This window comes from Pseudogymnoascus verrucosus, assembly GCF_001662655.1.
Source record: "Pseudogymnoascus verrucosus strain UAMH 10579 unplaced genomic scaffold scaffold_43, whole genome shotgun sequence".
In the NCBI taxonomy this organism is placed as follows: Eukaryota; Fungi; Ascomycota; class Leotiomycetes; order Thelebolales; family Thelebolaceae; genus Pseudogymnoascus; species Pseudogymnoascus verrucosus.
The window spans coordinates 31593-56884 of record NW_017263694.1 but is presented as its reverse complement, the minus strand read 5'-3'; the positions used below and the strand labels follow the sequence as shown (position 1 = coordinate 56884).

Sequence of the window (25292 nt, the reverse complement as noted above, 5' to 3'; positions counted from 1 at the left end):
AATGGTAGTTTGGTATATTGAGGGTTTTATGAAGGGAATTTACGTTGGTGAATTCAATGTATAGGTCATAGATTGCTCAATATATCAGGACTCTATCCCTTACGCCTTTTGTTCAGCAGCCACCTCCTGCGCATTCTCAACAACATCAACCATGAAACTTCCACCAAGCAGAATAGCCGGCTCATCAAGCGAATGATGTTCATAACTATCCTCAGTCAGTACCATCTTCAACAACCAAACAAACCCCCCTTAGAGATGACTTACCTCAGCGTCCCAACACCACCAGCCTCCAGCAACAAACTCGGCCCGTCCTCAATCGCCTTACCCACCCACAACATCGCAAAGGCACGCAGAATATGTCCATGCGCCACGATCAACACATCCTTCGGCACATTCTCCGTCGTTCCAATAACATCAGCGTGCCATCTCGTGCGTATATCCTTGATAAGCCTATTCAACCTATTCGTGATATCCGCCGGCGACCTGTCCAACTCTCATTAGCTCATTATCCAGGGGTGCCCTCCAGGTCGGCTTGTTCGGTCCACTTACTCTCCACCCGGACACCCATCCCTCCAAATATCCCACTTCGGCAGCCCAGCCTCATCGCGCTGCTTCTTGATCTCCGCGCTCGTAACACCCTCGTAATCTCCATAATCCCACTCCCTAATATCCTCCGTGATCTCCACCGACGCATCGCAGCGCACCCGCACATCTGGGTCTGGTTTCTCAGCCCAGGGAAGCTTCTCCGCCCATCCAATGTCTAGGAGCTCGAGGGTGCGCTGCGCGCGATGGCGGGGTGATACATAGCTGTGCGCGCGATTGTTAGTTATCGTCCAATGCCATGGAGAGAAGGGAGGGAGGAGGGCGGGAGGAGTTACACGTGAAGCAGCGAGCCAGGCACGATCAGCCTGTCATTCCCGATTAAGGCGTGCCCGGTAGCTTTGACGCGCTTCTCGCCGTTGGCGGTTAGGGGGAGCTCGGTGGTGCCGGTGTGGCGCCCGTTCAGGGACCATTCCGTCTCGCCGTGGCGGACGACGAAGACGCGGGGTGTAGTCATTGCGGCAGTTGGTGAGGCGGGGGGGGGGGGGTGGTCTTCGACGGGGTGTGTTTCTATGGTTGCTTTGCGGGTTCAGCTGAAACGGAGGTGAAGCAGATTCTCGACGGTTTCGAAGGATGGCGGGGTTGAAACGCGGGGGGGTTTGAGAGGGACAGGGGCGGCGGGGAAGATGGGCGGTATATAGAACTTGTTGAACCCTCTTCTTGGCAGATAACAAAATATCGAATTTAATACGAACGAAATACAAATTTCTTCTTCAACGTCCTTTATCAATCAAATCCGGTTCAATATGCTCCACCTCCCTCATGTGCTGCGATTATTCATGCACCACCCCCACCACACTCCGGACAGTGACGTACTATCGGGTTCGGAGGAATTATGTGCCGAGAGTGTGGAGATGGAGGTTATTCTGCCGCGCGGGTATTGCGATCTGAAAGGGAATTATCTCTCTGATCAAAGAGAGAGCAGGAAAAGCACTGTTGTGCGTCGGAACAGACGGCGGCAGTTGGCGCCGATTTCTACGGGTTTGCCGATGAGGGCGCCGAGAAGGGCTGCAAGGGAGGGGTTGACGCCGCGACGGTCGAGCAATATGATTTGGAGGGATGCTTGGATTTGAGAACATATAAGCTCTGGGCAGCAAAGCAGAACGGCGATACATGCAAAGGATATTCATCCCAAGACGAGCGGGGTTGGAGGAGATTCGATAAGTCTCAACAGTTGGAGGCCAGACCAACATGCTGGCAGCGATCGCCATGGAGAGGAAGCTTCGGGTTGGAAGCTCAGAAACACGGCGCAGCAAGAGAAGGGCCAAAACGAGGAAAGGCATGGGAGTAGGGATTGATGAAGATCAATTCAGAGGAGAGGGTTGTTCGTTGGAGTTAACCGTTGGGAGAGCGAGACGAGGATGGACTCAAGGCAGTCAAGGGGACTGAGTGACAGTGTAAATTAAAAAGAGTTCTGGAATAGCTATACTATCAAACTTTAGTATCGACTGGATTCCTTCTTTAAGATATAAGCAAACTACATACTTCTTTGTCTCGCCATCAAAGGAAGCTATCATCCTGTTCTCATAGTTCACAAATATTAAACTATAACCCCAAAAAAATAAAAAGATATTGAATCTAAAAAAAATCTGTTTGATGCCCGAGTGATTTCAAGGAATGGAATGTTACGTACCTTTAAACTTTTTTTTTGTATTTTTGAGTTTTTATAATTATATACATGTATGCAACAGATGCCCCCCCGATTGGGGGGCATAAATCAAATCGCAAACAAAGGAAAACAGGAGACGGTCATGAGCCGTTGGGGTCGAACACGTGACCCCGGCGATCGCAAGCGAACACCTGTTATATGATTAGCGCGCGCTTGACAATGACGTAGTTAACCACTCGGGCATCGAGGGAGTTTGATAAATTAAGCGCGCTTATTCGCACATATCGCGGGACCAACGCAGTTCAGGGGCCCCACCTATGGGATTACTCAGCTGGTAGCCTGGGTGTTTGTATGTGCTTTCTCAGTGATGGGTGTATTGTTTTCACCACTTTTTTGTACGGCTCTGAGGCCGCGTAGAGGGCTTTTGAGAATAGAATTGACGTCGTCGTCTCCACATACTCCTCCTTTTCTCAACAAGAGAATGAAACCCAAAAGAGCACGAAGACGGCAATACAAACGAAATATTTGCTATAGAAAGGGCTAAAAACATGAACTCTTGTTGTTTGAGGCTCGTCCACCCGGATTATACGGCGACCGAAACAATATACGACGATTTTTGAACATGAGGGTTTATATCAGTCACAAACGTACTCCTACAGCAAGGTTTTACTTCATGTATATCATCTCTATTCTCATTCTGAGTGAAGGATTGCCTACCTATCTATCTATAGTTCCTGGATGGGAAACCTGATACCACGCCGCCCATCTGTATCATAACTGTACAGCCAAAGGCATCTATCTCCTGCCAGGCGATCCAGAAAGTGTATCCTCCATCCATCCATCCATAACTGCAAATCCCTCCACTTCCCGTCAGACTATCGGACTGGTCAATGAATCTCTCATGCGAGACCAAGGCCTGCCACTATCTGTGAAAAAAACCAGTATCGTCAACTGCAAAACCAATACCCTCGACCGCTGGAATAACCCAAAAACGGCATCTCTCTCCGTCATCTCATCCCTTAGCTCACAATCTATCCACCCCCACTCACCATCTCTCAACTCCCCCACAATCTACCCACCCCTAAACAGCAAAAACAAACACCTTAACGCCCAATCTACCCATAATCAACCCCCCAACCCCCTCTCCACCCATTCCCAAAACACAAAACACAAAAGAAAAAAAAGGAAACACATCCCAACCACCCACTCAATCAACAACAAAAACCTCCCTCTCCACCCCCCCCCCAACATCAACCACAACCCTCTCCACCCCATCAGCCGCCTCCAACGCCTTCCTCACAGCCCCAAACAGCACCGCCGCAATGCTCGGCGGCACCGCATTCCCAATCTGCTTCTTGACGTTTTTCTCGCCAAACCTATGACCCGCCGGAAACCCCTGCAACGTAGCTAACTCGCGGTTCGTGAACCCCCTAGTTCCGCTGGGATGGTAATTCTGCCCTCCATGCGTGGTGATGGCGCGGGGAGCAATGCTGGTTCCGTCCCAGGGACTCTCGTGGAGGGGCTTGGCGAGGGAGGAGGTCAGGTCGTGGTCGGGTGCGTTGCGGGGGATGGAGGTTAGGAGGGTGTTGACGGATGTGTAGGGTTTGAGACCGTTGAGGGCTGTGGGGTGCTTGGAGTGGGTGTAGGGAGGGAGGGGGGGGAGAGTCTCGCCGGGGCAGGCGGCGATGATGATGAGGCGCTGGCGGCGCTGTGGGAGACCCTGGGAGGGTTGTTAGTTTGGACACATATATATTGAGGGAGTGAGGATGGGAACGGGAGGGAAGGAGAATGGAGAAAAGACATACCCAGTCCTGGAGATGACAGATTTTCCAACGCAGTGAATACCCATTATCAGTAAACTGATGGATCAACGCATTAAACCACCTCGTAAACTCCGCATGTCCAATCCCAAAAGTCTGCTCCAGCGTCACCACTCTCGGCTTCACTAGCGCAAGGAGTCGTCCACAAGCAAGCAAACTAGCAGTATTCATATCATCATCTTTCCCGGGAATCGTATGAGCTGGCGAGAAAAACTGGCATGGCGGCGAGATGTGAAGAATATCCACCTGAGCACGGTTTGCCATGCCGGCTTTGGCTTCCTTGGCCCAGATCTCGCAGACGTCGAAGGCTGACATTTCGTACATATTCGCGGAGGGGAAGTTGAGGCGCCAGGTCTCGCATGCGTGGGCGTTGAAATCGAAGCCCCAGACGACTTTGAGACCGGCCATGTGGGCGCCGCGGGTTGCCCCGCCGGCTCCGCAGACTGGGAAAGGGGATGTTAGTTTTGAGTTTCTTGGTATTGGGGAAGGGGGTGGGGAGGCTAGAAACTTACAGGCATCGCCGTAGGTGTACATCTGACCTTCAACACGCTTGATTGCGGTTTTCAACTTGCTCGCAGCATTGGTAGCACGAACCGTCCCATCGGAGGGGGTAAATGAGAGTTCAGGCATCGTGAGGTCGATCTGGCCAAGCATACGTTCTTGAGTCGTCTCTGCGGCGCTCAATCTGGATTTCGTTGGCGTCTTCGGAAACTCATCCGTGAGATCGACCATATCATCATCGAACAATCCGGTCGTCAGCTCAGAAAGTTCCTGGACGCTATTGTTGCGTGGCCCAGTAAGGCGTCTAAACCATCCAGTTGAATTTTCCCGAACGGGAGACTTGGTATTCATCCCCATCTTCCCACCCTTTCGCACAACAGGGATGAAAGATCCGCCCAGCACAGTCGGTCCACGGAATTGGTCTCTAGCCAACCCATCGCGGATTCTCAAGCCCTCTCCAACCAAGGTATCTCCCTCCCCGAGATGTCTCAACACGCGCTCACAGAAGGTATTTTCATTGTTGATACGCGCCTTTGCGCTCGGCCATGTAGTCGTATATTTCCATCTCAAGGCCACAATGCCCTCGTGTTCCACATTCTCGAGATCACCAGGGTGGGGTGTGTTGCGGTATGTCGCAGCGGGGAACGACATATTCGTGATGAGTGCCTTACGCACTCTCGTGACGCTGGAGGCAGGCACTTCAGCCAAACTCTGCGCGGAAGCCGGACGCCCATCGTCCTCATCCACCTCAGTGACCCAGCACAACTCATTGCGCTTCTTAGCAAGCAATCCATTCAAATCTCTGGTGCGCTGGAGGCGATGTCCGCGGAGAGTAACCACGCCCGTATCGACATTGCGAATCAGATCGGTGATCTTGAGGAAATCCCCATCGAAGATCTCGACGACGACATCGGGGCCGAGAGCGAGGTTTGAGACGGTGGTGGCGCTGATGCTGTAGAGAGGGTGCACGATGGGTGGGTTGCGGAGGGGATAGATAGTTGAGCGGCGACGGGGGAGGATGGGAGAAGTGAGGGTGTTGGAGCTGATGATTTCGAATTCGAAATCACCCTCTGAATCAGAGTCGTTGATGATGGTGGCGTGTGGAATGGCCATGTTGAAAGCAGTGCCTGTGAGAGGAGGCAGGACTTCGTAGTCTTCCAGATCGATGACTGGCTTTCGCTGGGTGGAAGAGCGATGAGGTAAAGTGAGGTCTGTGGATGTTCCAACTTCGATGACTTCCCAGTCTTGACTCACGACACGATTCTTGGCCTTTGGAGTAGGCGTAGGCTGCTCTTTGGCAGCAGTAATAACTTCAATTACCTGGCCAAGCTTGCTGCTATTCTTGCTGTTGGTAGTGGGAGTCGAAGGAGTCTGCTCTTTGGCAGCAGTAACAACTTCACTTCTAGCACTTAACTTGCCACCATCCTTGTTCTTGGAGGTAGGAGTAAGTCCCTCCTTGAAAGCAGAAAGAACGTCACTTCTGACACTGTACTTGCCAGCACTTACGTTCTTAAGAATAGAGACTTGCTTCTTGTTGGAACTGGTGACGGCTTCACGTCCATTCCCAATACTCATCTCCCTAGCACTGGCCGGCATGGGGACAATCTCATACCCCTCTCTGCGATTAATACTTCCCGACATACTGTCTCTTCTATTCGTTGGCGTTGAAAACGGTGAAAGAGCTTCTACAACTGCGCTGTCAGATACAGCAGTTGATCTGCGATCTCCAAAAGTCCACTTAGATCGACTCAATGACTGTGCACTCCTTGCCTGTCTTTGCTGAGGTGCGAGTCGTGGTAGGGAAATAGTAGTGTCAATAGAATTCAACTTCCTCTTCTGTGAAGAAAGACGAGAAGGTGTTGGTGTTTGAAGTTCAGCTTGAGCAAATCTGGGAAGTGGTTTTGGAGTGCGAGGTTGAAATGGTGAAGCTGGAATCTGAGATTGTGAAGCTTGAAACTGTTAGCTCGGGAGCGAGAACGAAAGTTGGTAGTGGTGACAGGAAGTGGGTCGCAAGATAATAGTAGTAGGAAGGGAGTGAATTTTATACAATCAAGTTTGTGCAACAAGTTAAACGCCGAGAAGGGGGTGGAGTGGAGTGGGGGGGGATAAGGGCTCTATCTTACCCTCGCTGAGAAATTGTACTTCCTCCTCCTCCTCCTCTTCGCTATCATCCAGAATTATGCAACCCTTTCCGTCACCGAGAGACTGCATCCCCATCTTGCCGCTACGGCCGCCGTTCTGAGCAGGGATATCACTTATGGGAGCCTTTTCCCTGCCACCGGCACTGCTGCCGCCTTGAGCAGGGATATTACCTACAAAACCCTTCTCGCGGCGGATAGTCTCCTCCAACCACTGGCTAAAGACACCGCCCTGAGCGGGGTTACCCCTCATGCGAGTCTTTCCCGTGCCGCAGCCTGGAATATCACGCATGGGAGCTTTCTCCTGGCGGAGAGTTTGCACCGGACTTATGCCAGCCCAGATGACGCTGCCGCCGCGCTGGGCTGAGACACCACCTACAACACGCTTCTCCTGGCCGCCGAGAGAGGACTGCGTTTCTCCGCCGCCGTCCTGAGTGGGGATACCAACCCATTTATGGCCGGCAGACGGAGACGACTGCGTCTCCCCGCCATCGCTGCAGTTGTTGCCGGGCAGATAGAAGTCGAAGTCAATGTCAGAGAAATCGTGCTGTTGTGACGGCCTGTGATAATGGGGATATACTCCGGCATTTTCGTGTCTAATGCACCTCCGGCCATACGTTCCGCTCGTAGCATCTTGGTCGTCTAGGAAGTCCATTTTTGTAAGCTGGCGACCCGTCATGGTTGAGGTTTATATTTTGTTTTCTTCTTCCCCCTGCTGGTTTGGGGGGGTTATATTCCCCTGCTCCTGCTCATGCTCCTGGTCCAGATTAGGAAGTTGTTGTAGAAAAGTTATCAAAAGTTATCAGAAGTTGTAACACACCAAATTGCAGAAGCTTTCTGATTCCCACAAAATGTTATCCTCCAACTGTGTGGAAAGTAAAAAAGTAGACCTAAAAACCATCAACAAAAGCCCTCTTAATATTGATCTTATCATACCTAGCAAAAAGAAGCCGACCCTCCTTTGTCACGCGTCTCTATGTCCCCAAAGCCAATAAATACACCATATACGCGCCCCCTCCACCTCTCATAAACAGCAGAACAGCCCCACTATTTCGCTAAATGTTCGTTTGTGTGTATGCTTATTGTTCTCTTTGTTTGATAGGCGATAAAGGGGGAGGAAGGTGAAAGACAAACAGTAGAAAAGAAGATAAGCTTTCCCGGCAACCAGTCCTTTGGGATGGTTGGTTGGTTGCTATGGGGGTGATGGGTGGAGTTGGAAGCAATTCTTCTTACCCCCAATGGGTGGCTGCAACTTGCAGTAGCAATATGGAGATTTGCCCATTTAACCCAGAAGGAGAGGGAGGGAAAAAGTAAAATAAGAAATCTAAGGAATGGCAAAGAAGATACCAAGATAACAAGAAAAATACCAAAACAACCTACCAAAACCTCCTTTCATCACCTATCACCACCACTTACATATCCCCATCACATACCACATCCACACATCCACACACACTCACCACAGAAAAATCACATCACCATTTCACACAAAGAAAGACACGCACCATAGATCTAACCACATATTTCCTCACCTCCTATCTTCACCCTCCACATTATACACAAAAATTTCTACACCCTCACACCCCACACCACTAGAGAAACAATCACCTCCCCCATGACGTTTCTCACACCTATGTGATAGTCCAGTCCCTCACCCATAATTCCCCTTGTAGTTGACCACCCTTGTGCAACTCCCCGAACAAAGAATCTGCACACCGCACCCCAGCGGGTAGCCGCGTGAATGAACCAAGCACGCACTCAGCAATCGAGCTGCAGAATAAGGAGATAAGATCACCCTCCCATCATCCAGCGGATCGTTTCTGTCTCCATCTCTTCCTGACAAGGGGGTTGTGATAACCACAGCTAGGAGCTCGAGCGACACCGCTGTTTCTGTCCTGGCCTGGTGCGGGATTTCCGAAATGCACTGGGTGCAGTGCACCGGACCGCGGTGCTGCTCAAAGACTGTATTTGCTGTATTCCCAGGTTTCTTGGTTTGCTAGTCATGCGTAGTTGGATGAGTGCGGGGAGCGGTTAATCGATTCTCAAAGCCCCTTCTTCCGAATTCCAAATTCCCAACCTGGAAGAGGGAAGGGAGGAGCGTATACATGGTAATGAGTTAAAGCAGTATAATCCTGGGGCCCAGCCCCAGCATCAACACATCTACACAGCAGGCGAGCTCACACTGTCCAGCGGTGCGGCATGTAAAGCAGGTTTAGCACTAGACCCCATCAGTCCCGACGCCTTCCTCTCAAGCGCCGATTTGACCCATTGCGCGACTTCGTCATCGTATGCGGGGTCTTCAGAGGTGGAGGAGGAGGATTTGGTGGTGGTGGTGCCGTTTGTAGAAGCGGCGGTGGTACCGTCGGTGACGCCGTCAGCAGCGCTGTCAGCAGCACTGTCTTCTTCGGCCACCTCATCATCATCTTCCTCGCTAATGACGTCGGGCTTGGAGAGGTCGGCGAGCCAGGGGTGTTGGAGGAGCATGGAGTATGTAGGACGCAGCTTGGGGATTTTGTGGAGGCAGCCGCGCACGAAGTCGCGGGTTATGTCGGAGTAGCCCTCCGCGGGGAGGTCAGGGGGTTCGCCATCGACGATTGCCTTTGGTGATGTTAGAATTGGATCTAGGTATAGTTTAAGTGGAGGGAGGGGTTAGAGGGAGAATACTTACGGAAAGCTGGCTAAAGATATTGTTATACGTCTCCGGCGGATACGGGTACCTTCCCATAGCACACTCAATGATAGTCAACCCCAGCGACCAAACATCCGACTGCACCGAATACGTCCCACTACTCGGATTCGCGCCGGCCTGCGTGACTCCACCCCCCGAAATCCTCTCCGGCGCCATATACGACTGACACCCAATATTCGTCTTCGCAATACTAGCAACCAGGTTCCCCGAGACGCCGAAATCGCAGATCTTCACCTGACCACGCGTGTTGACCAGGATATTCGTCGGCTTGACGTCGCGATGAATGATATTGTGCACGTCCTTCAGCTCCTTCAACCCCTTCGTAGTAGCGTATGTGATTTTCCTGAGCACGTTCTCGGGCACCCCGTCGCCGTAGATTTTATCGATCGACCCGCCGTCCATGAACTCGATGCAGATGTACACCGCGCCCTCCTGGAAGAAGGCGCCATAGAAATCGATGATGTAGGGCGAGACGCAGCGGTGGAGGATGTCGAGTTCCATGATTATGGCGGCAAATTTGGCTTCGTCGAGCTCGAGACGGATTTCTTTCATTGCCATGATGACGCCCGTGGAGTTCTTGGCCAGGGGCGAGTCTGCGGAATCGCCGTTTTCCCCAGCCAAGGCATTGGGTGCTAAGGAGCGAACCTGGAGACCTAACCCAAGCCTCTGTTGCCGTGGCCGCGTGTGGCGCACCTTATAGACCGTTCCGTAGTTTCCCTTCCCCAGCTCCTCGAGGGTATCTACCTCGTCCAGGGATATACTGAAATTATTACCGCTCGAGAAATCAATGCCCTGACCATGGATAACAGCCTTCCCCGCAAACCGAAGCGTTCCCTTCTCCGTATCAACGTAGTTCGAGAACTTGTTGAACATCGACCCCGTATCAGCTTTGTTCGCCGCCGGATTCGCGCTGCCGTTGAGGCTCAAAGAAGGGCTCGCTGCGGGAGCAACAGGACTTCCCGGTAATCCACCTAACTTCGGCATGTTTCTGCGCTCGCTCAGTGACGGTTTGCCGCCCTGTCGTGGAACTGCAGGCGCCGAGACAAGTCCCTGAGGCAGCTGTGGCCTATTACCCATTGGCAACCGCAGTCCTCCTGCCAACCCGCCATTCGCGTCGCCCGGCGATGCAAACGATCCCGGAGATGAAGCCGACGGTCGTCCACCCGGCGGCGTCCCTTGGCGCGACAAATGGAAAGCCCTCATCTTCGCCTGCATATCCTGCGGCAGACCGCCCGAAGCCACCGTACTCGCCGGTATCGACGAGCGCACCGCAGGTCTCCTCGCATTGTTCAACACGCCGATTGGGTTTGACGAGGACGACATCGTCGATTGATGGCGTGGAGGGTCGGAGATGGAGCGCATGGAGGACATTCTCTCGCCGCTCGGGGCAGCGGAGACGGGATTCGAGGTGTCGGCGGGTAGGGGGGAGGAGTCGGAGGTGTCTGCTGCTGGTGCGGACAGGTCGGTGGAAGGTGCCATGCTGTGTTTAGGCGGTTATACCGTCCTCATGGGTGGTGAGTGTCGACACGGGGAATCGTCTGATCGCGCGCGTGGGAGGGAGAAATCAGCCTGTGGAAGGGATAGCTACATTAGTTACATGCAACTTCATATTTTTCCTGCGAAAAAACTGCGACGTACCGGAGAAGAGGGACACAGAGCGCCAGATCCTGTCGTGGCTACTGTGATTCCTGAGTTTGAGGGGGTTTGGTGGCTGTTGGGGGGGTGTTGGTTTTTGAGGGTGTCGCGGGGTAGTTGTAGTGGAATGAGGGAATCTCAAAGTTGTTCAGGGTGCTTGGTGCATGGAGGGTCTTGCAGGACACTAAATATGGAAACTGGACGAAGCGACGACAAGCGGCTCTACTTCCGGAGTGGGCACGATGGGCGCGTCTGTGAGATGAAAAAGTACTCCTAGTCTCTTCGCAGAAGAGTACTATAGGACTATAGTGTGTGTATTTCAGGCACTTTTTTGAGTTTGTCGCGGGGTTGGGTTTTGGGCGGGTTTGCGGGGCTATATTAGAGAGAAATACGACTCTGTTCTCGAGCCTGACGGTTGATAAGAAGGCGGCCCTAAGTACTGTTTTAAGAGGACTGAACTATACAGGAGAACACAGTAATAGTAGAGTAGAGTATGGGATTTTTATTCTACTGTACCATAGAATGGTTAGCTCGAGTGTTTCAGAAGTTTCGGCGGTTTTAATCTGTGGAGAACTGACTACTTGACTGACTACTTGGTTTACTACCGTAGTCATGTATGGATGTATGAGTAGATCGCGTATGAGAGGTAGACGGTAGATAGAGTACACTCAGACTGAGACTCAGAGTGCATATAGAACAGTACTATAATAGAACAGAGTAGGGATATGATAGCCATAGATAGTACTGGGATTCCACACACATGGACTCTTGCCATATGAAGAAAAAGACGATTCGAGCGCGCAAGCCCGTACCTATCTAACGTCGTAACACGTAATCCTGCAGTACGGAAGTTCCGGGCACGTACAGCTTCCTATCGCATTCCGCACATGTGTACTCGCGGAATACTCTACAGTCTATACCCCTCGGAGGCAAGTCTGCACAAAACTACAGGCAAGATTGTTATGTATACTGCTAACTAACACTACTAACACTACTAACACTAAGATACTAAGATGCTAAGATGCTAACCGCAGCGCACATCACTACTCAAGGGCGGCAGGTATGGCGGCTGGTGTGTGGCGGGTTGTTTGTGGCTGGGGCCCCTTCAGCTGTGCAAGTATCGGATGTGATGCGCGGTGATGCAGCAGCGTAATCGAAGGGGGTGGTGCAGGGCCAAGAATGGTACTCTGCCTGCATCGTTAGTCGCGACAGATGGGAAAGTAGGGCTGCTGCGACTATTGAGAAGACTATCGAGAGGGCTGTTTTACTATCGAGAAGACTATTGAGAAATCAGAAATCCAATAAGCACGTTAGAGCATATTAGGCACATGTCCTGAAGTGAAGACGTGAAAGACGCATGTCCCCTATATAGGTACCCGTGACAAGTATCACACTCACTTCACTCACCTGTGTTGGGCTCCCTGGGCACATCACGCGGGTACGACTGAGTGCCACTGTGGGACATTCTTCCACTACTTTTCCAATAGGAGAAATGAAGAGCAGCACGCATCTGCCGTCTCTATACCACCCCATCCTCATATCATCTCAATCGACAAACAGTAGTAAACCAGATAGCCAGAACCAGAAGTCTGGTTATTGTTTCGCTTCCCCCGTCGCCTCTTCACGCCTTCACGCCTCTCATGCCTCTCCCCACCTCTGATTGGAGAAGGCAGAGATCGGCTGCACTGCCTTATCTCCTCCCAAGACGCAGTAGCAAACCGTTGCAGTTAGCGGCTTCCAAGCGTTGCCTGCTGGCTGTTTGGTGCCGCCTTGGACGATGACTGATGTGCGGTTTCTTGGGTTTCTTGGGTTTCTTTGGGTGGTTTGTTGGTGGTTCGTTTGGTGGTTTGCCCCCCATTCCTCGCTCCATCTTCCCGTCCAATCCCCCACGACCTTTTGGAGGCATTCGGCGGCTCTCATCCAGTCAATCCAGCACACGCTCCCTAACTGAACTTACTGAGGAGATGCTGTACTTTGTGCGATGGTAGCTCAACGGTGCACAGACGCTGCACTGGCAACTTTGTCTGTACGTACCCAGTCTACTCTCACTACTCTCACTAACTCCCACTCTACTTTTACCACTTAACCTGGTTTGAGTGGTGCAAAGTGGTACAACGTGCTTTTGGTTACGGTGATCCAGAAGTTGAAACAAGAAACGGAACACACACATTTGGAGTATCAGATTCACAGCAATTGTCTCCAAATCCCTAATAAAAACCCTCACTATTCTGCCATCTCTCCTTCTTATAACCTCCTATAATAAACTATTAAATCGCTGTACCTGAACCTCCTGTAATCTACACGCTAATCCGTGATCATCCCACACCCCCAAAAAAACAAACGTCCGATATCTAGAACCATCGAATCGTCGCATCGGGGCGGTGCCTCAAAGATACCTTGGCACCACAAGAGATCAGCCAGGCGGGTGGCAGACCGGGAACCAACGCCTCCTAGACCGCGTCACTGTGCGCCGTGCGCCGTGCGACACCAGGTAAAACCTCACACAATTCCACGCCCGGATGGCGAGCTGAGCTTGTGTCGCCCAACCCAACACACATTTACAACAAACCCTCTCACCTCACCATCCCACCTAGTCCACCTACCCGCACCACCACCGAAAACCTAAACACGAATTGCCTTGTCCTCGACCCTGTCTACGCTTCTTTCCCCCATCATCCGCTTTCTCCGCGCAAAACCAGAAACGACAAATACAATCCCTTGTCAGCAACGAGCACAACGAGCACGCACTCTCGAGAACTATAGGACTATACTGAAGCTCACACCTCCCTGAGTCGCTCTGGCCGGCGACCCTTAATGGCCTTCTTCACCACACCCACATCATTCAGACTCGCAAATGGCAATAATGGCGTCGCCTCCATCGTTGGCAGGTCCTTCACGGCCCACGCCTTCGACGGTCTCCAGCAGCCTGTCGTGATGAGCCATGAGGCGCATCCGGATCTCGGGCGCCTTATCCTCCTCGTCTTCGAGGCGGTCCTGGAGGTCGTATGCGTCAGCGTGCCGGGTTATATCATTGCCAGGCAGGGCATGTTTAATGCGGAGCAGCAGAAGTTTGTGGCTAACTTGAATGTTATGCTGTTCACGCCTTGTCTGAGTGAGTTGCCACCTGATCCTCGATGATACTTTCGAAGCCATTACTGACTGAAATCTCCAGTCTTCACGAAACTTGCCTCTCAGCTGACGGCCGACACTCTTGCCGACCTTGCTGTGATCCCAGTGATCTTCGCCCTACAAACTCTCGTATCATACCTGGTCTCCATTGGAGTCTCCAAAGCTTTCGGTCTGGCTAAGCGTCCTGCGAATTTCGTCACCGCAATGGGAGTTTTTGGAAACTCAAACTCCCTGCCTATATCCCTCGTCATCTCTCTGTCACAGACCTTGAATGGGCTACACTGGGACAGGATACCGGGGGACAATGACGACGAGGTCTCGGCGCGCGGCATTCTTTACTTGCTCATCTTCCAGCAGCTTGGGCAGCTGGTAAGATGGAGTTGGGGATACCATGTTCTGCTGGCCCCGCCGGATCGGCCGGAGATTGAAGATGCGGAGGCTGCGGAGGAGGGGAGATACAGAGATGATGATGACAGCGACCTCTTGATCCCAGGCTTGGATGCTGATGATTCAGATACCGATGCGTACAAGGATACTTTGCGCCAGAGCCACTCCTCGACATCGTTCGACTCGGGTGGTATAACGCCTGTTACCAACACGCATTATATCCTTCCCGATGACGAGTATGATAATGATGGAAGGAAGCGCTTAAACTCCTCATCGACGGCACCAGAAGTTGACAGCATTCTACATGCTGAACAGCTGAGCAACAGCCTTACGTCGTTCCCAACCATCAGGCAACAACAAATCAGAGAGCAGCACATCCCCGATGGCATCCGAGGATTGGCAACGATTATCAGACTTCAATCGAAGCGTGGCGCAAACTTTGTCTCATCAAGGATCAACGCCGTCTTCAGGAGTTTATTCAACACCCTCCCATACCCCATCCAGAGGGTCCTCACCAAATTCTACCGAGTCTCCGCGCGCTTCGGCAACGGCCTCTGGGAATTCATGAACCCCCCCCTCTGGGCCATGCTCCTCGCCGGCATCGTCGCCACCATCCCCTCCCTCCAACGCCTCTTCTTCCAAGAAGACTCCTTCGTCGCCAACTCCGTCACCCGCGCCATCACCCAATCCGGCGGCGTCGCCGTCCCGCTCATCCTCGTCGTCCTCGGCGCCAACCTCGCCCGCAACACCCTCCCCCAGACCGCACTGGAGGCGGACAGCGAGGAGAACCAGATCGGGACGAAGCTGCTCGTCGCGTCGCTGATCAGCCGCATGCTCCTGCCTACCTTGATCATGGCGCCGTTTCTGGCGATGATGGCCAAGTACCTGCCGATTAGCATTGTGGATGATCCGATCTTTATTATCGTGTGTTTCTTACTTACGGGCGCGCCGAGCGCGCTACAGTTGGCGCAGATTTGCCAGATTAATGGCGTTTATGAGGCGGTTATGAGTAAGATCTTGTTTCAGAGCTATGTTATTTGGTATGTTGATCCCCCCGCTCTTTCTCTCTCTCTCTCTTTGTGGAGAAGTCAAACTAATTGGTTTTACAGGATTTTGCCGTCGACGCTCATGTTGGTCATGTGTGCGCTTGAGGTTGTGGAGTGGGCGAAGCCTATGAGTACTTGAAGGGTGATTACGGGGCTGAGTGAGTTTGCCTTTGTTCTGACTTTTTGCATGGTGTGGGGTACCTTTGTTCGGTCAATAGATCAAAAGCAAAAATAGGTCTAGGGGGATGACTACGGGGTAGGAAGAAGCAATGAAAGGCTGGTATGGGAATAAAATGGATACCCCTTTATTGTAGGTGTACTTTAGTTTTTTTGGTTACACGAAATACGTGGTTTAGTAGCAGCAGCAAAGCAGTGTTTAGGGAAATTATAATATACTCACTCTTCTACCAGATGTGTGACCTCATCCCTCTTGTGTACCCCAACTATAGTACAAACCCCTTATTTTTTAAGCTAGCTACTCAAATATTCAAACCCGCAAGGTGATAATCTCAAAATACCTATTAATACCGTAATATGCACACTTACATGGGCCAAGATACGAAAAGACTGATAATCCTGATAAGGAACAACCCCCTCCCACTGCCAGGGCGGAATGTACCGCTATCCTGGTTGGTTGGTTAGTGCTTTTTTGTTGGTGGGTGCTCCTTGTGGTGTGTGCCAAGCTCGACGATGGTAAGGGACGTCATGTCAACCTATGAGAACCCCACATGATCTTGATTCCCGAGAGGTCCCAATCCCCAAGATTTTAAAAACGTGCCAGGTCATAATTTTGGGGAAACTTGGCCCATACGCTTGGTTATTTCCTAACAACTTTCTGAGCTTGGTTATTGTCAATTTGCTTACTTTCTTTTCTTTCGATCTGAGCAACCCCCAAAAATAAAAAATCTACACACAAACTTGAGAAATAAAAGAAGCACACGCCCAATTCCGAAAGCGGGACTACGTTCGTTTCCATAGCTCCATTTTATTCCACTCCTTCCAACGCGGGCGGTGTGAGTGAGGAGATGACAGACAGGAATGCGGCGCCGCCACAAGACGCAGACCGAAAACCCGGCGGCGTCGGTGACTATGGCAGCACCACCAGAAGCAACAGCCACGAAGGAGGAGGAGGAAGCCAGAGGCCGCTCCGGCCTGCCATGGTCATGGCCATCCGAGGCGACGATGGCGGGGTAAGCCCCAAGAGCGGGCCTACGAAGGGTATGTCACGCCCCCCCCTCCAAAAAATCCGCACAATCTAGCCCTTTCCCCCATGTAAGGGAGCGAGTGAGTGAGCGAGCGAGATCGGGCAATCGGGCACGAGACCGACTGTGTGGGGTTTCTGTTTGCACGGGCACTATCTATTGCTTTTGTTGTCTTATCGTGTGGAAGTGGTATTATTGGAGCATACATACTAATTCGAATTGGTGCACACACAGTCGTATCCATTGAAGAGCCCAAGCTCTCCCCCCCCATGCAACCGCTCGACACACCGCCCCTAAAACAATTCACCGCCGGCGTAGGCAAGCGACTCACCGGCCGCCCGACGCCATCCTCCTTCAGCAACTCGTCGAAGAACTCCCTCCTCAGCCAGGCGAGCCAGGAGGATATCCCGAGGCTGGCTATGAGTCAGTCGGGGGAGAGCTCGTCGGGGAATGCGCCGTATATTCAGAGACATAAACATCATCATCAGCATGATAAACTCCTCAGCCAGGTCTCGGAGTGGTTGCATGTCCAGAAGGCTAAGAAGGCCGCGAGGAAGGCGAGGAAGCATAAGGCTCACCCGCGCGAAGATGGAGGAAGGGGGAACGAGAATAACCGCTCCACCACCGCTCGCAGAGAATCGCAGGACTCGTGCCTGAGCACCATCTCCCTCGAGGACCTGCAATCGATCCTCGAAGACAGTAAAGTCAAATCCACCTACCGCCCCAACCCAGAGAGCCCAGTCCTCCGCCCTCGCCGACCCTCCTACTCATCGCGCAAATACACATCCCGCCGCTACTCCACCAATGCCTCCTCTGACACAGAGTACTTTGACGGCGACGTCATAGTCCCCAGCTGCGACGTCGTCCTCGACAACTCCAAAACCCTCACCCACCCCTCCGGCACAACAACACCCACCACCTCCGGCCGCCGCGCCGACAAAGAGGCCGCGGTGTGGGTTACTTTCAAATCCGAGATCTTAAGACTGGCACACACACTCCGTCTGAAGGGATGGCGTCGCGTCCCCCTCGACAGCGGCGCAGATCTCGAAGTCGAGCGCCTGAGCGGCGCACTCACAAACGCAGTTTACGTCGTCTCCCCACCCTCCACCCTCCCCTCCGATCCGGCTAGTAAATCGAAAGCCCGACCCTCCAAACTCCTCCTCCGCATCTACGGCCCGCAGGTCGAGCATCTCATCGACCGCGACGCCGAGTTAGGGATTCTGAGCCGACTTGCGCGCAAGAAGATCGGGCCGAGACTGTTGGGGACGTTTCGGAATGGGAGGTTTGAGGAGTACTTCATGTCTACTACCCTGACGCCCAAGGATCTCCGCGATCCGGAGACGTCGAAGCAGATCGCGAAACGTATGCGGGAGTTGCATGATGGGATTGAGCTGCTGGAGACGGAGAGGGATGAGGGGCCGTTTGTGTGGAGGAATTGGGATAAGTGGGTGGAGAGATGTGAGCATGTTATTAGTTTCCTGGATACGCATCCGGATACTGGGGGGGGGAAGAAGGTGCCGGCGTGGAGGGAGAGGGGGTTGGTTTGTGGGGTGGAGTGGTCGGTGTTTAGGGGGATGGTGGAGAGGTATAGGGGGTGGTTGAATGAGAAGTATGGGGGGGTGGCGGGGTTGAGGGAGAAGTTGGTGTTTGCGCATAATGATGTGAGTTTTTCTTGTTTATCCTCTTTCATCTCTTTCTATCATCATCTCTCTTCTATCATCCTAAAGTCTGTCCAACCCAAAACTAACCACCCCCCCCCACAGACCCAATACGGCAACATCCTCCGCCTCCTCCCCACCACCGAATCCCCCCTCCTCCTCCCCGCCAACACCCACAAACAACTCGTGGTAATCGACTTCGAATACGCCTCCGGCAACACCCCCGGCCTCGAATTCGCAAACCACTTCACGGAATGGTGCTACAACTACCACGACCCCTCCACCCCCTACATCTGCAACACCAAATCCTTCCCCACCCCCGCCGAACAACGCCGCTTCATCCGCGCCTACCTCAACCACCGCCCGCAATTCTCGGGCTTCTCTTCCGCCTCCGCGACACCCAAGGTCGTCCCCAGCCCTGGACCGGGGAATGCGGGGATCTCGGCGTTTATGTTGGATTCGCGCGGGCCGCCGGGGGGGGACGCAGTGCCGGGGGGTTATGCGGAGGAGGAGCAGAGGAGGATCGCGGATGTGGAGCGGAGGGTTGAGGAGTTGATGGTTGAGGCCCGCTGGTGGAGAGTCGCTAATTCGGCGCAGTGGGTTGCGTGGGGGATTGTGCAGGCGAATATCCCGGAGTTGGAGGAGTATGATACTGCCTGTCGGACGCCGAGTGCTGATGCGCCTGACGGGGAGGTAGGGGGGATGGAGAAGTTGGATTTGGAGGATGGTGGTGAGGGTATGGTTAATGGTGAGGATGAGGAGGGGGACAGCGAGGAGGGAGGCAGTGTGGAGGGAGAGGATAAGGAGGATGATGAGTTTGATTATGTGGCGTATGCGCAGGATCGGGCTATGTTCTTTTGGGGGGATTGTGTGGCGCTGGGATTGGTGAGGTTGGAGGATTTGCCGGGGAATGTGCAGGAGGCGGTGAAGATTGTGGATTATTGAGTGATGGTTGGGGGGGGTGATGGTGCATGTGGTGGTGGGCTTTCTGAATATGCAGTTTAGCATGATACCAATGATGATACTGTTGATAGTTACAAGGTGTAGAGTTATGTGCCGGCTGTGATGTGACATCTGTCCAGGCTGTATGAGGTATTCATACGTACGTGACGCCGTATTCTGTTGACGCTTCCAAGGTATTTCTGGTTGACGATGCCTAGACTCAAGCATATATTCCTACAAACATATATTCTCCCGTACGTACTACTGTTGGTTTGGATTTATATTTGTCAGGCTCCTACACTTAATTATTTCTTCCCAGGAATATAAATATAATACTTGCTTCAAACATATTTTTGCCTTTCCCTTACACTCAACTCCCACTTAGCCGGATATTCTTCAGAATATAAATATCTTGAACACATATCAATGTTCTTTCCATCTTACAACTCAGCTCCAACAACCAACCGTATATTCCTAGAAATATAAACATTTTGCGCACATAGTAATACTACCACCACCGTACATCTGCTCAACTCTCACACACAACCATATGCCATAGGAAATAGATATCAAAGAATAAATAATTTCTCTACACTACAACAGACGTCCAACTAGACTACAAAAGTAATATACGATAGTTTGTTTTTTTGCGCATATACCTGCAAGGGCTCATCTCTTGGCAGGCGGCTATTCTGCACGTCACCGTGCAGGGATGGGAGGGACCAGGGGACTACTGGGATGTCAGGTCGCTTACGGCGGCTCACGCATGGCATTTCGGGAGTTTCCCATGCACCTCCCCTACACCCTGTAACAATCTAAAGAAACCCAATAAAGACAGAAAACACACTGCACAATCTAAAGAAAGTCCTAATAAAGAAAAAAAACACACCGCACCGCCTCGGGGCTTAGAATAATCCGTAATGCTATGCCACGTGCTTCCTTAAGAAACGTGATCTCCTAGCGGTGCTATGAGAAAGGACTAGCGTGCTTTAGAAAAAGGCTTAGCGCCTCGGGTCACGCGGCAATGCTTAGACACTAAACCTAATTGCCTAGGTATATGCTGTAGAATCTATAGAAGCCTTGGATTAGTACTAGCGCCTAGGAGCATACGCGCTAACGTCGCCTATAAGGCGCACACAGTTTGCCCCTTCATAGAAATTTATTTTGAACCTTTGTCGAATCATCCTTTGTGCTTTGTGCTATCATCAGTTGAATTGCAATCACGACCTCAACCATCTTTGCTTCGATAAGGTATGTGACAATCTTAGCGTCCTTCTGTAGATTAAGCGCCCAAATCCCACCGCGTTCTGGTGTGGCTGACCTGGACTAGTGCTCATCGGAGAAATTATTTTCCGCCCGAATCATGTCTAGCGCCGATGGGGACGCTAGCGACGGCGCCGGCGACCCAGCCGGCGACCCAGCCTTGCCCCGCGACGAGGACAAAATAATCTCCAATCCCCCAGCTTCCTTCGCCGAATTCAACCACACGTCGAAGTTTGGTTTCCACTACACCGAGGCCAGCTTCCAGTACCAACTCGCCACCAAACATATCAAGAGCGAGAAGTACCAACAGAAAGAAGCTTTCCCGCGCCCTGACGGAGTCGACCAAGAGGAGTGGAAGAAGTGCTTCAACAGTGCCGACAGCACGGTTTACAAGCAGCTTGGCAGCAACAAGGAGAAGTCGCTGGATAGCCGCCGATACCATCACCGTACTCGAGAGGTAGCTGAGGAGAGACTGAGAGATAAACTATTTTCTCGTGGTCAAGGTGTACCTGGCCCCGCCCAACCTGAGGATTTCCCCCCGCTTCCTCCTCCTCCTCCACCTCCCCCACCACCTCCTCCACGTGGTAATTCGTCAAGCGTGAACAAGTTGGTCAAGAAACGCCCACGCAAGCGAAAACAACCAAATTCACCTTCATCTTCTGGCGAAAACAATTCGAACCAGACCTCTGAACAACAACCATACTTTCCTCCTCGTGGATACGACCGTAAGAACAAGAAGAGCAAGAACAGCGATCATCACAACAAGAAACGTCAGCGCATTCTTCGGAATATTGCCCGACCTACCAGATTTAAAGGCACGTATTCTGATCCTTCTGACGAAGAAGACCCCGAGGAAGATCACAAACAACCACCGCCCTCCTCTTCCCAGGTCAACTCGAGGACCCTTCCACAACAACCTTTGTTCAATCCAGGTGCACACAATCAAGCTTACAGAGAGGATACATCGAACCTTCGTACCCCCTTCAACAATCTATACTCTGGTCACAGAGATAGTTCAAACTACACAACATATCCTGCGCACCTTGGCAGAGTCCACAACAAGCACCCCGCTGCCCCCAGAAACAATTCAAGCAGCGCCCCAGAGCCGTCACCATTCACGGACAATTCAAACATTGTTGCACAGCAACCATCTCCTCCCGCCCGAACCAGTCAAGCCCAAGAATATCAAGCACCAGGAGGCTACCACTACGAACAAGGCAATTGTTATCCTGCTCCCCAGAACAATTCCCAGATCGGTGAATCCCAGGCCGGTGAACAGTACCCACCTCGTCCCGGCAGATTCGATCCAAACCAAGGATCCCAAGCATCGAGATTCAGCACCTTCAGCGATCACTCTTCTCATCACCAGAACAATTCCCAGATCGGTGAACTCCAGATCGGTCAACAGCACCCACCTCGATTCAATCAAAACGAAGGATTTCAAGCACAGAGCGCCAGCACCGCAGGCGATTATTCTTCCGAACCCCCGGTTGATCATCAGCTCCGTGAATACGAAGCACTTTATTTCTCCAGGGAACCCGATCCAAACCAAGAATTTCAAGCACCGGGAGCCAATACCCCAGACAATTACCATTCTGAGCCCCCGATCGATCATCAGCTCCGTGAATACGAAGCACTTCATTCCTCCAACAGACCCGATCTGAACCAAGGATTTCAAGCACCAGGAACCACCAATTCAGGCAATTATTCTTTTGATCTCCAGATCGATCCCCAGCTCCTTGCCCAGACTCCACGTTCTCCGCCCACCAGAACCAATTCAGATCAAGGATTTCAAGCAACTAGAGCAAGCTTCTTAGGCAGTTGTTCTCCTGTCCCACAGAACAATTCCAACGACACCCACGAGCAGTCATCGTTCAAGGACAACTTTACGATCGATACAGAGAAAGCTTCCTCGTTCAAGAACGACCCAAAGAACGCCCACAGTCAGTCATCGTCCAAGGCCAAGTCCAAGAACCGTGAACAGCAGCCTCCTTCTCCCGAGGACAAATCCGATAAGGCTCACGAGCGCAATCCCAAGACAGTCACAAACAAAAAAAATCCCTCAAAGAGCGGTCCAAAGATCGCCAACAAACAATCTTCGTCTTCGTCCAGGGTCAAACCAAAGTCCAGCGCAGAGCAACCTTCGTCGTCAAAGAAAGATTCAAACAACGCCCGCAAACTGTCTTCAACCAAGGTCAATTCTACGACCAGCGCACATCAATCTTCTTCACTCGGTTCCGAGATCGCCGCTCAACCTCACTCAAGCAAAGCGAAGATCGATCATTCTCACGAAAACATGTCGTCCCAGGCCAAAAAGCAAAAAGGCAAGGCTGATTACTGCGTGTGCAAGCAGGTCAGACATGGCACGAAGATGATCGCATGTGAAGGCGGATGTGAGAATTGGTTTCACGTCTCGTGTGTCAAGCTGGAGTGCGCTGACACAGACGGCGTGGCCAAGTTCATCTGCGATGACTGCCCGGGAGCGACGACCTACAAGCGGGTCTGCCGCCTGGAGGGGTGCAACCGTCCCCACACAACTCGCGAGAGTTTTGTGGGTGACGATGAGGTCATGAAGACGGTCGCCTCCAAGTATTGCAGCTTGGAGCACCGCAACGAGTTCTGGGCGCGAACCGTTGGCGGAATGGACCGTCTTCTGGCTTCCCAGTTGCGCTCCTTCATGGCGCAGACCCCGCTTGGCGCCTTGAAGACGGCTGGCGACCAGCCAACCCGTGCGGTTCTTGGAGCTCACCATGGTGGTGGTGAGCTTCGCGGTGATTTTGTGGCAACTGGTCCCCCTCTCAATGAGGAGGGGATGTTCTCGTTGGATACCAACCTTCGAGATCGTTGCCACAAAAACATCGCGAGGCTCACAGCTTCCATGGCGCACTACGAGAACCGCCGGAAGCTGGTCGCCATGCTCGTCAAGTACTCTGACGAGACGACGAAGGCGTATGCGGAGGAGAACCAGATCGTCGAGAGCGCCCCCAAGCGCGCCAAGGGCAAATCGGGCAAGGGGACTGCTCGGACGATCTGCGGGTTCGATCCGCGCCTGTCGGTCTCGGCCAATTGGATCGAAAGATTCATGGCAACTCCCGAGGGAGATGCGGCATGGAAGTCGGGGGTGATTGGGGAGCACACCAATCCCGACTTCCATGTTGATGTCTCCCCGGAGTACTTCAAGGGGGTCTGCGTGGGGACTGGGGGCTGCCACCCCCAGTGGCTGTCGATCGCCGTCGACGAGCCGAGGTACAACCTCATCTGGTTGGCCGAGGACCTCGAGAAAGAAAACGACCATCTCGTCGAGATGGTCGAGCGCGTCCAGAAGCGCCTCGCGATCGAACGCGAGCGCAACCAGTACGCCAGGGAGAGAGCGGCGGAGATGACAGAGGAGAATGCTGCGGAGTTCTTGCGCTCCTGGGAGACTTTGAAGGGTGACAAGAACATCGTCTTGAGGAAGCTCCTGAAGAAACATCATCCCGAACACGCCACAGCCTGATCCAGGACACCATTTTATCACATGCGACCACTCTGGACTGGTCTCATGGCTGAGGTCACGTGAAATCATAGTCACCCGTTATTTCACCTTTGGCACAAACGTACCTTCCTCCATTCATTTACAATCTACAAGTTGAAACATAATAACTCTCTCCATAATGGCATTCTTACCATCTTACAACACAAAACACCAATACTCACCCGTGTCGCAACATTCGGAAGAAAGTCAAGAAACCCAAGGACAAAGTGATTCAAAACCCGCCTCAATGTCTCAACCAGTTGGCGCTATTGAGATGACACCAATTTTACGCAACGCCATACGACCTTCGATGGACGCTATAGAACAGCGACAAGCAGAAGATGCTATTGCCGAGATCGAAACTCAGCTTTTTGTCAACTGGGTCAGACGAATCTTCCGCAGAATTGGGGTGTTCAGCCCCATTGTTTGGGTTGCCCTTGGTAGTTTTGCTATTGGAGGAGCTTGCTGTTTGATTTGGCGGCTTTCATACAAAAATACTGGGTAAGTTTCAACCTTAGTCTTTTCCATTTATTAATGTCTAATTTTCGATAAGGACCACCCCATCTGTTACCATGCCGAACGGTGTGAAGATAGGCCGTTTTTTTATGCTTGAGTAAAGATTACGAAGGGTTCCACATTTGATGCTCTCAACTTCCTCGAGGCACATGCGACTTCTCTCGACTTTCTTCACGGCACGCGCGATGGTTTCTGAATTCCATCGGCGGCACTTTCAATTTCTTCATGGCACATGCGATCGCCCTCAACTTCTTACAGCATGGCCGTTGTATCATATGTTTGAGCGGTGGTGCTCTCGACTTCCTCACGGCACATGCGATCGCGCAATGGCGCTCTCAATTTTTTCACAGCATGGCCGCTGTACTATACATTTGATCAGTGGCGCTCTCAACTTTTTCACGGTGCGGTGGATTTTATATTTGATCGGCGACGCTCTCGGCTTATTAACGGCGCATGGGATGGATTCTACATTCGGCCGGTGGCGCTCTCGGTTTCTGCACGGCGCAACGGCAATTATATACCCATGGGTCAGGCAGTCAATTCAATAATGATCATAATCTCCTCCCCTTGATGATTGTGATTTCAATGTGCAATAATGACCATACTCTTCTCTCACCCCAATGATTATTTTTCAATGTGCTAT

General features: G+C 52.1%; 6 protein-coding genes across 6 annotated transcripts; 3 read left to right on the top strand and 3 right to left on the bottom strand.

Annotated features, from left to right (window-relative positions):
- Window positions 1-63: 63 nt before the first annotated feature.
- Window positions 64-1365, bottom strand: VE01_08197 (uncharacterized protein). Its single transcript, XM_018277625.2, has 4 exons — window positions 879-1365; window positions 550-807; window positions 265-483; window positions 64-205 (listed from the first exon to the last, which is right to left on the bottom strand). Exons 1-4 carry the CDS (start codon window positions 1055-1057, stop codon window positions 100-102), a joined length of 762 nt encoding a protein of 253 aa, XP_018127628.1. The 5' UTR covers window positions 1058-1365; the 3' UTR covers window positions 64-99.
- Window positions 1366-2890: 1525 nt separating this feature from the next.
- On the bottom strand, window positions 2891-7347 carry VE01_08196 (uncharacterized protein; the record flags this gene model as incomplete). Its single annotated transcript, XM_018277624.2, has 4 exons — window positions 2891-3929; window positions 4015-4472; window positions 4542-6479; window positions 6654-7347. The coding sequence occupies 4 exons, from the start codon at window positions 7345-7347 to the stop codon at window positions 3417-3419; spliced, it is 3603 nt and encodes a 1200-aa protein (XP_018127629.1). The 3' UTR covers window positions 2891-3416.
- Window positions 7348-7403: 56 nt separating this feature from the next.
- Window positions 7404-11938, bottom strand: VE01_08195 (uncharacterized protein). Its single transcript, XM_018277623.2, has 5 exons — window positions 11571-11938; window positions 10996-11502; window positions 9337-10926; window positions 8049-9266; window positions 7404-7558 (listed from the first exon to the last, which is right to left on the bottom strand). The coding sequence occupies exons 3-4, from the start codon at window positions 10834-10836 to the stop codon at window positions 8829-8831; spliced, it is 1938 nt and encodes a 645-aa protein (XP_018127630.1). The 5' UTR covers window positions 10837-10926; window positions 10996-11502; window positions 11571-11938; the 3' UTR covers window positions 7404-7558; window positions 8049-8828.
- Window positions 11939-12807: 869 nt separating this feature from the next.
- Window positions 12808-15940, top strand: VE01_08194 (uncharacterized protein). The gene is made up of 3 exons (XM_018277622.2): window positions 12808-14104; window positions 14165-15548; window positions 15618-15940. Exons 1-3 carry the CDS (start codon window positions 13807-13809, stop codon window positions 15691-15693), a joined length of 1758 nt encoding a protein of 585 aa, XP_018127631.1. The 5' UTR covers window positions 12808-13806; the 3' UTR covers window positions 15694-15940.
- A 295-nt stretch (window positions 15941-16235) lies between these two features.
- On the top strand, window positions 16236-19431 carry VE01_08193 (uncharacterized protein). The gene is made up of 3 exons (XM_018277621.2): window positions 16236-16772; window positions 16991-18417; window positions 18520-19431. The coding sequence occupies exons 1-3, from the start codon at window positions 16580-16582 to the stop codon at window positions 19357-19359; spliced, it is 2460 nt and encodes an 819-aa protein (XP_018127624.1). The 5' UTR covers window positions 16236-16579; the 3' UTR covers window positions 19360-19431.
- A 1288-nt stretch (window positions 19432-20719) lies between these two features.
- On the top strand, window positions 20720-24115 carry VE01_08192 (uncharacterized protein; the record flags this gene model as incomplete). Its single annotated transcript, XM_018277620.1, has 1 exon — window positions 20720-24115. One exon carries the CDS (start codon window positions 20720-20722, stop codon window positions 24113-24115), a length of 3396 nt encoding a protein of 1131 aa, XP_018127625.1.
- Between the last annotated feature and the right edge of the window lie 1177 nt (window positions 24116-25292).

Coding starts and splice junctions, on each gene's coding strand:
- VE01_08193 (XM_018277621.2), top strand. CDS start 16,580: ATGACAGACAGGAATGCGGCGCCGCCACAAGACGCAGACCGAAAACCC. Junction 16,773..16,990: donor CAAGAGCGGGCCTACGAAGG/GTATGTCACGCC, acceptor GTGCACACACAG/TCGTATCCATTGAAGAGCCC. Junction 18,418..18,519: donor TGGTGTTTGCGCATAATGAT/GTGAGTTTTTCT, acceptor CCCCCCCCACAG/ACCCAATACGGCAACATCCT.
- VE01_08197 (XM_018277625.2), bottom strand. CDS start 1,057: ATGACTACACCCCGCGTCTTCGTCGTCCGCCACGGCGAGACGGAATGG. Junction 808..878: donor CCTGGCTCGCTGCTTCACGT/GTAACTCCTCCC, acceptor TCGCGCGCACAG/CTATGTATCACCCCGCCATC. Junction 484..549: donor GATGGGTGTCCGGGTGGAGA/GTAAGTGGACCG, acceptor AGAGTTGGACAG/GTCGCCGGCGGATATCACGA.
- VE01_08194 (XM_018277622.2), top strand. CDS start 13,807: ATGGCCTTCTTCACCACACCCACATCATTCAGACTCGCAAATGGCAAT. Junction 14,105..14,164: donor GCTGTTCACGCCTTGTCTGA/GTGAGTTGCCAC, acceptor TGAAATCTCCAG/TCTTCACGAAACTTGCCTCT. Junction 15,549..15,617: donor TTTCAGAGCTATGTTATTTG/GTATGTTGATCC, acceptor TTGGTTTTACAG/GATTTTGCCGTCGACGCTCA.
- VE01_08195 (XM_018277623.2), bottom strand. CDS start 10,836: ATGGCACCTTCCACCGACCTGTCCGCACCAGCAGCAGACACCTCCGAC. Junction 9,267..9,336: donor ATATCTTTAGCCAGCTTTCC/GTAAGTATTCTC, acceptor ACATCACCAAAG/GCAATCGTCGATGGCGAACC.